Consider the following 9,469-nt stretch of genomic DNA (forward strand, 5'->3'; position numbering starts at 1 on the left):
CCATAAATTGAGAAGCCACTTAGAATTTAGGTAGAGGAATAAATCAACAAGGTACGGATCAAGAACGAATACTCGGTAAGAAATCCCAATCTCAAACCAAATATCCGTGGAAGAAGAACTAGAGCTACAAGAATCCCCACCTATGAAACTCCTGAACCTTTCCGGTTATGCAATCAGGTGTTGGGGTTACAGGGGAAGCATAATATCTCACCCAAATCTAGCAATCCTACATCCAGCTGTATCCATCCTTCAACACATAACCGAGAAAAACTTCAGAAACCATCTACCTCAACCTTCGAAAAGCATCCGTTATACAAGTTATGGCGATACTCCCGAACTCCCGCCCCAGTATTGGGTGGCGTCGAGGTTATCTCACCAACGAACTGCATAAAAGAGATTTTCGATGTCGGCGTACTAAACTCAGGTATTCCAGAACTGCAACGATAAATTTGTGACGACAACACCTCGGAGCTCAACTCCCCGGGACACTGCCACAACCCCTAAAGACAGGAGGCACCAAGAACAATGTTCTCGTCACAAAACCATCAGAACGATTCCAAGATACCCGCGTGATCCTAAAAATTTTTTTTTGTGAAATTTGAGAAGAGAAGAGTCAAAACTCTACGTCCTCGATGCGGCTATAGCTCCCACGTGTCGAGGCACGACTTAGAGGCATAACCGCATTGAAAGCAATGTCGCAAGTTAGGCAATCTTCACAACATCCCATGTAATATAGATAATAAAAGGGGAGATACATAGTTGGCCTACACTCGCCACGTCAATCAAGTACATAAATAGCATTACAACATTCAAACACTCATGGCCCGACTACGGCGCCAAAATAAAAGAACAACCCAACATGCGACACGGTCCCGATCATCCCAACTGGGCACCACTACTGATCATCAGGCAAAGACACGTAGTAACGGCGTGAGTCCTCGTCGAACTCCCACTTGAGCTCAAACGCGTCATCTGGAACGGAATCATCAGGCCCTGCATCTGGTTTGGAAGTAATCTGTGAGCCACAGGGACTCAGCAATCTCGCACCCTCGCGATCAAGACTATTTAAGCTTATGGGTAAGGTAAGGTAAATATGTGGAGCTGCAGCAAGTGACTAGCATATATGGTGGCTAACCTGTTCGCAAAAGAGAGCGAGAAGAGGAGGCAAAGCGCGAACGAATAACTAGAGAACAACCTGCGGCAAGCATTACTCCAACACCGTGTTCACTTCCTGGACTTCGCCGAGAAGAGACCATCACGGTAACTCACACTGTTAATTCATTTTAATTAAGTTAAGGTTCAAGTTATCTACAACCGGACATTAACAAATTCCCATCTGCCCATAACCGCGGTCACGGCTTTCGAAAGTTCAAATCCCTGCAGGGGAGTCCCAACTTAGCCCATGACAAGCTCTCACGGTCAACGAAGGAATAAACCTCCTCCCGAGACATTCCGATCAGGCTCGGTATCTCGGTTCTACAAGACACTTCGACAAGTTAAAACAAATCCAGCAACACCGCCCGAATGTGCCGACAAATCCCGATAGGAGCTGCACATATCTCGTTCTCAGGGCACACTCAGATGAGTCAGACGTCGGGTAGGCCAGCCCAGAGTTGCCCCTGGTAGCCCCGGACATCGCTCGCTTGGACAACACTCAGAGGAGCACTGGCCCAGGGGGGGCTAAAATAAGATGACCCTCGGGCTCCGAAAACCCAAGGGAAAAAGAGGCTAGGTGGCAAATGGTAAAACCAAGGTTGGGCATTGCTGGAAAAGCTTTAATCAAGGCGAACTATCAAGGGGTTCCCATTATCACCCAACCGCGTAAGGAACGCAAAATCCGGGAACATAACACCGGTATGACGGAAACTAGGGCGGAAAGAGTGGAACAAAACACCAGGCGAGAGGCCGAGCCTTCCACCCTTTACCAAGTATATAGATGCATGAAGATAACAAGATAATATAATGATATCCCAACAAGTAAATAATGTTCCAACAAGGAACGATCTCCAATCTTCACCTGCAACTAGCAACGCTATAAGAGGGGCTGAGCAAAGCGGTAACATAGCCAATCAACGGTTTGCTAGGACATGGTAGGTTAGAGGTTTGACATGGCAATTTGAGAGGCATGATAAGCAAGTGGTAGGCATCGTAGCATAGGCATAGCAAAAGAGCGAGCATCTAGCAAAGCAAAGATAGTAGTAATTTCGAGGGTATGATCATCTTACCTGCAAAGTTGTCAGAGTTGACTGGACCCTCGAAAGCAAACTCAATGGGCTCCTCGTTAGCAAAATCATCTCCCGGCTCTACCCAAACAAGACAAACAAGCAACAAGGACACAATCAACCACGTGCAAACTCAAACAACATGAACGTATGGCATAATGAGATAAACAGTCCAAGGACTTAGTGGAAATGCTAAGTCCCTGAAATCAGCATTAATGAATGCTCCACTTTGCAAGCTTGTGCTAGTCACCACACACATCACAAAAATACATGGGTTGCACCTCTGGATAGATGGCAAAACATATAACAAAACTCATGTAGAGCTCAGGGATATATCATGCACACAATAATCATGGCAAAAATGACAAATATCTAATTGGAGCAGCACATCTGACAATTATCTCAAATAGCATTCTTCTAACAGCATTTCGGGCATCAAGATAAACTCAAATGAAAATGATGTGCTCTCTGAGACGAACATTTCGATATGCTATGCCCAAAACGGAGCGACGGATGCAAAGTTACGATGCGATGAATATAGCCAAATATTTAGGGTTAGGGACGGAAAGTCAACCGAGGCAAGATCCAGATCCAGATCTGGCCGGGCGCGTTTTACGAGGTTCGCCGGAATCGGAGGTCGCCGGAGCGGGGATGACGCCGGTGGGCGAGCTGGCCGGAGTTCGTGGCCGCGATGGCCGGCCGGAGTCGGACGAGGATGGAGAGGAGGCGGACAGCGGCGGTGACGGACGCCGGCCACGGGGCGTCGGGCGGCGGAGCAGTGGCCGGTTCGGGCGGTGGAGCCTCGCCGGCGCGGTGGGGCCGGCAATGGCGTGCGGCGACGTCGGGCAGAGGAGCCTGCCGGCTCGGGCGGGGACGGGCCAGGCTCGGGCGGCGCGGAGGGAGTGGGCTCGGGGGCCCGCGGCGGGCCTCGCGGGCTGGCGGCGCCGGCGGCGATGTGGGGCGGTTCCCGCCACGTGGCAGCGCGGGATTGGCGGCGGCGGATCGGGCGGACGTGTCCGGTGCGGCTCGGACGTTGTCCGGCCGCGCGGATGAAGCGGGGCTAGGGTTTGGAAGAGGGGATCCGCGAATTTTGAGGAGGGGGTCTTTATATAGGCATAGAGGGAGCTAGGAGAGTCCAAATGAGGTGCGGTTTTTGGCCACGCGATCGTGATCGAACGCTCTAGATGATGGAGAGGGTTTTGGTGGGTTTTGAGCTAACTTGGAGGGGTGTTGGGCTGCAACACACACGAGGCCTTTTCGGTCCCTCGGTTAACCATTGGAGCATCAAACGAAGTCCAAATGGTACGAAACTTGAAAGGCGGTTTACCGGTAGTAAACCAAGGCCGCTTGGCAAGTCTCGGTCCAATCCGGACATGTTTAATCCCCATACACGAAAGAAAGGTAGAAATGACCACCGGAGGAGAACGAAGCGCCGGAATGCAAAACGGACAACAGGGAAAATGCTCGAATGCATGAGATGAACACGTATGCAAATGCAATGCACATGATGACATGATATGAGATGCATGACAACAACAACAACACACGGAGACAAAAACCCGAACCCGAGAAAATAAAATAACTTAACGCCGGAAACGGCAAGAGTTGGAGTACATATTGGGTAAATCATATCCGGGGTGTTACACTGGCACCGCGCGCCGTGGCCATGGCGACGGAAGAGCGGGACCTGGTTCGCCGCGGGGCTGTGGCGGTCATCGTCGGGTTCCAATCGGAGCCGGAGCCGGAGCCGTCGGAGGTGGCGCGCGCCTTGGCCGCGCGCTTCGGGGTGGAAGAAGGGGCGGTCGAGGCGTCGGCCCTGGGACCCGGCGAGTTCCTGGTGGTCTTCCGGGACGCGTCCACCCGCAACGAGGCGATGGGGCTGCAAGGGCCGCTCCTGCTCGGGCGCGCGTCCTTCATGCTCTCCCCGTGGACTCGGCTCCGGCGGGCGAGGGCGGAGAGGCTGTGCCACAGGGTGCGGGTCTGCTTGGAGGGGGTGCCGAGACGCGCGTGGCGGGCGGGGACGGTGGCCGGCCTCTTCGGCCCGTCCGCCATTGTTGAGCGCAGGGACGACTCGGCGGACTCGGCCAAGGACGCGGCATGCATGAGAGCGTGGCTGTGTTTTGATTTTCGGTTTGAGCTTTTTTTCGCCCTAGGCCGAGATGGCCGAATTTCGGCCATTTTCAAAAAATTTGGCTGAAATTTGACCAAAATTTGACTGCAATTTGACTTAGATTTGACCAAAATTTGCCAAATTTAAGCAATTTCGGCCTAAATATACTTTTCACCCCAGGCCGAGATGGCCGAAATTCGGCCGAAATCCACTTTTTTCGGCCAAAAATCAAAACACAGGAGTGTGGGTGTGGATGGACGTCTTCGAGAGCTTCCTCTCACGGGCCAGCTGAGCATCGAGGAGCCGAGGCCGAGGGAGGGGCGGCTGGCCATGCGCGCCTACGATGTGCTTCTTCACCTCGACTGTCTCATGGACTACACCGGCGGGCCGCCCGTCGCCAGAGGGTTAGGTAGGTCCGCCGAGGCGATGAAGGAGATGCTGGTCGCCGGGGAGCGAGCCCCTGCAAGTTTCTTTTGAGTCGTTTGGCTTGTACGACGTTTGTTCAGTTGTTTTGGGTAACAGTTTCAACTCAATCCTAAGTAAGCATTGTTCATGCCGTGTGTTCTTGCAATCACCGGCCGGCTCGCCGTCCGCCGGGGGAGGGAGATGCTTCTCTTGTTTTTTTTTTGAAGGATAGCAAGAGAGCTGCTATGATTCATTAAGAGGAAGCGGTAAAGAAACCGATGCTCGGTTAATTAAGGAAAACCGAGCTAAAACCTTTACAAAGAGCACAACAGGACATACACGAACGCCTAATGGCCGACACAACACGAACTGAGAGACAAAAGCAGCGTCATCGTACATCCCATCGGGCACACGGCCCGACGACTTCGACTTCGCTTCAATCTCGCCAGAGAGCACCGCTCAGTCGTCTTGGACAAGGCCGCCACGAGCATGTTAGACGACATCACCGTCACCGGAGAGAGACGACATGTCTGACGAAAGAGGAGCGGACATGTGCCTCTCCGATCACAAGAGGGCGCCCAATGTGACTCGCCTGGCGCTGCATGCAAGTCGTGTGTGGTCCAAGTGCCCACCACCATCGCCCCCGACGGACATGCCGCCGAAGGGTGCACCTGCTGCACTCCCGTCGACCGAACGACCGGCCCCAGACGGATGCACCACCAACGGCTCCAAGCTCACCAAACACTGCCCACTTCAGATCCACCGCACCACCACTAACCAAGTGCTCCCTGTATCAGACTTGACTCCAAAGCAATGCTTCCAACAAAGTAATGACACCGATGGCGCCACCATTGCACACGGTTTTCGCCGGGAGATAAGAACTTGAAGCGAGGAGAGGTGTCGGATCCCCTCGATGGCGCCTCCAACAAGAAAAAATCACACCCAAAGGCGTCATTCGCCACCAGCCCAGACCGAGGTCAAGCATGACTTTCGTCGGGGAGCCGAGCACCTATGCCGGAGACGGCATCTCCAACACACCACCACCAAACCGGAGCAGCAGTTGCCACTTGCTACACCTCCCAGTAACTGGCCGAAGCACCGCCAGCGCGCAAGCCCAGAGCATCCTGAAGACCCTGCCGGACCAAGCCACCACGGACCACCAACCCATCAGGGAGGTGTGGAGGGAGTGCTCCGGGGAGTGGAGCTGGATAAAGCGTCCACTTGCTTGTCTTTGTAGATGCATTTGTATATTTGCAGGTTGGGACGTTTATTCACTTCTTTTCTAAGCGAAGATTGCAAAACCACAACTTGGGTAACAGTCTCAACTATAAGTACACATTGCAAAACCTGAAACTCACCTATAAGTAAACAGTGCAAAACCACAACTTGAAAGGTCACTGGGTTTGGTGGGGATATGCCAAACAAACATTATAGAAACTCGCTTGTTACACAACAATCACAGAGAGAAAAGTAGTAGAAAAATGGAAGTTTGGGCTTTAGTTGGATAATAGTGACTTATAAATATAACCATATTATACCTCGGCAGGTGGCAGTGTTTTCTAATCTAAGTAAATAAAGATTGCAAGACCATAACGGTTATTTCCTTGGCTAAATTGATGACCAAACTTGAATCTCAAAATCCGTTGCGGCACCACATAATCTGAGACAGGTTAAGACGATAGAAATAGCCCAAACATGCAACTGCCAGCAACATCAAATTAAACCGTAGCAAATTCAACCACACAAAGGATGATCCAACTAATACATGGCAGAGTGGATGCCCGTCTTTCTTGCTACACATGAAATGATTCACTGAATGTTTCTTGGCTGGCTATGAAACAAAATAACAGTTTATGGTGCATTGACAGCTACAGTCTCATAGCTCAGTCGCGCTCGCTAATGGCTGTTAGGTGCTGATCAATCTCCTCTGTCGTGAGCGACCGGAAGACACGGTCTTCTTTCCTCACAACACCGACCTGCCGATCACAAGGTATTGATATAAACACCACACATTGCAGAACAGAAATTTTAACTTGAAAAAAGGGGACTTGTGAATTTACCTCGATCTCGGTAGCCTTGAAATCTTCCTGCAGAACAGATTGCAATGCAGAAATTGCAATCTGAGAGCACATGATAAAATATTAGTGGAGAGTACCAAAAGGAAAGAGCACAAAATATCTCTTCAAGCTAAGAATGAATCAGCTTCAGTAATATAAGAACACCCTAGTTCAGAGCCTGTTGTTTGCCTGAGAGGAGAAGATGTGCATTTACCTGAACAGTTTCATCATATGTGAACTGCGGGCTATCCTTCATTTTCTTCTCCAGAAAATTTATTGCTTCCTGCTCCTTCAGTCCGGCACTAGTTGCCTGAAAAACAAGAACTTGTTAGTGGTTTGCTACACACAAGACAAAGATTAAGCATTTGGCTGGGTATAGAATTGAGGAATAATATAGTGCAGTGCAGAAAATTACTGTATACCTTGTGTCCAAAGAAGTGACCTGCGGGGTCACACTTGAAGAGCTGAGCATTTTTCTCTTCATCATAACCCAAGACCATGGCAACTGAAGAACATACCAAAGAAAATGATTATGGTGGGCAATAGGCATTAAGCTAATTGGTCTAACACTACAACATCATAGTACTAACAGATGTAAATGTGATAGTACTAACCTACACCAAGGGGTCTCATGTATGCATGCTGCGTGTATATTTGTGCTTTGTCTGCTATCCTGAAATATTAATCAAACATGCAGTGTTATAGCTGCCACTTCGGTAACTCAAAAAGGAACTCGGATAAGGATAAGGTGTGATACCATTTTGCTAATACATCCACAGGCATCTCGTATCCCCATTTTTTACGGAACTCAGCTGCTTCATTTCTTGCTTGGGAGACCAAGGACCTCGCATCAGCTGGGAAACAAAAAAAAAAGGATATTCAACATCAATGAACAGCAGAAGGAATGAGTGTAAGTAAATACAGTAATCTGAAGGCCTAACCCTAATCATATCACACTAGCAAGGAAAGAAAGGGCCCATATCATATCACACTAACAAGGAAGAAAGAACCCTAATTACATCACACTCACAAGGAAAGAAAGGGTAGTGGGTGATATCTGATGCTACAACACTGCGACTTGACATGCCAAAATATTGGCTGTCAAACAAATACCAGATTTTTCAAGGGTAGAAATTAGAACAGAGTAGACATACCAATATAAGTATACACTATCCAGTATCTCGTCCAAAATATAAACAACTAGCAAAGCCCTCCACTGTTTCTCTGGTTATTATTAATAGCCCTTTGGGCAAGAGCAAGCAATATGACACTGGAAAATAACCTTAAGTCCCATTCTTTACACAAGAAATCAAGAAGATTTGGGATTATCTCTTAAGAGTAAAACATGTCCAGATCCTGCAAGAATGAAAACTGTTTCCAGCCTATCATGACACATGTAAAATGGTCCCACATTTGACCATCAGCTCTCACAAATACAGATTACTACAATCCAATACAGAATCCTACATAAGCTTAGTTTAATTTCACTAGAGCATCAGATTATCTGCGCTCATATCGTAGCTACAACCACAGTTGGGGGTGAGTCTATTTTGGCCAACTCGCAAATACTATTCGAGATCACCAAATCAGAAAGCCCAACAAGCAGAAAAGCAAACCTCACTCATCAATTCACAAAGAAAAACACATCCATCATCGTTATCTACAAGACTATAATTGAATTTACTTACAGTACATCGGTACTAAAAGAAAGCACAGTAAAACACAGACAGTCACAGTATGATGGTGGTCTACTTCCAAAGTGTCAAAAATGCTAGTACTAGAGATTATCAAATCACCAAAAGCTAACACACACAAAAGCAAGCATCCATCACCAACTCGCAAAGAACAAACCATTCATCGCCGTTATCTAAAACGAATTCAGTTTACTGTCACAATACATCAGTATCACACAGTGCATATATACTAAAACAAGGCACAGTGACCAAACCTGTGAGCCCGGTGGCAAGCAAGCCGGTGTACTTGGTAATCGAGAAGAGGTGCGTGATGCTGGTGTCATCCAGCAACTTGTCCTGCAACCAGAAGCACATCACAGGGGCAAAAAAAATTCAGCCTTTCATCAGGTATACATACAGGTAAACCTCTCAGGTATCGGCAGTAAACAAATCGGGCGCGGTCGAATTCGCAAGCTCCTCGGGCCAGCAACGGCGGCGCGAGAGCTGGGATCGGCCGGGGGGGCGGACGGCGACTCACCGGGACTTTCTTCTGGGTGACGACGCAGACGGAGTCCTTGCCGCGGACGCCGATCGAGGTGACCCCCGCCGACTTGACCGCCTTGAACGCGTACTCTGCGCACACCAGGCGGACGGATCAGACGCCGCACGAATCGAGGGCCAGGCGCCCCCGCAGATCTACTAGGGGGGAGGAAAGCTAGGGTTTGGGGAGGCACGCACCGACTTGGTAGAGGCGGCCCTCGGGGGAGAAGATGGTGATGTGGCGGTCGTAGCCCGCGCCCGATCCGCGGCTCATCTCGAAGGGTCGCCGGAGATCTCGCCGGAGCTGGAGCTGGGCCTGGGCGGTGTGTCGCCTGCTCTGGGTCTCTGTTGTGCGGGTGCGGGTGCGGGCTTGTGTGACCTCGGCTGGGGGACTTGACGGCGCCGATGCGTTTATTGGCGCTGCCTTCTGCCGCAAGAAGAAGGGAAAAGGGCCGGCCCGTT

The 9,469-nt window shown here is 49.9% G+C and overlaps 1 protein-coding gene across 1 annotated transcript; it reads right to left on the minus strand.

Annotated features, from left to right (window-relative positions):
* Positions 1–6,422: 6,422 nt before the first annotated feature.
* Positions 6,423–9,469, minus strand: LOC125552848 (proteasome subunit alpha type-6). Its single transcript, XM_048716542.2, has 9 exons — positions 9,206–9,469; positions 9,006–9,100; positions 8,743–8,824; positions 7,552–7,648; positions 7,409–7,467; positions 7,217–7,299; positions 7,009–7,104; positions 6,798–6,857; positions 6,423–6,713 (listed from the first exon to the last, which is right to left on the minus strand). The coding sequence occupies exons 1-9, from the start codon at positions 9,279–9,281 to the stop codon at positions 6,621–6,623; spliced, it is 741 nt and encodes a 246-aa protein (XP_048572499.1). The 5' UTR covers positions 9,282–9,469; the 3' UTR covers positions 6,423–6,620.

The sequence above is a fragment of the Triticum urartu genome, chromosome 4A (assembly GCF_056163025.1).
Source record: "Triticum urartu cultivar PI428250 chromosome 4A, HENAU_Tu73, whole genome shotgun sequence".
NCBI classification, from domain to species: domain Eukaryota; kingdom Viridiplantae; phylum Streptophyta; class Magnoliopsida; order Poales; family Poaceae; genus Triticum; species Triticum urartu.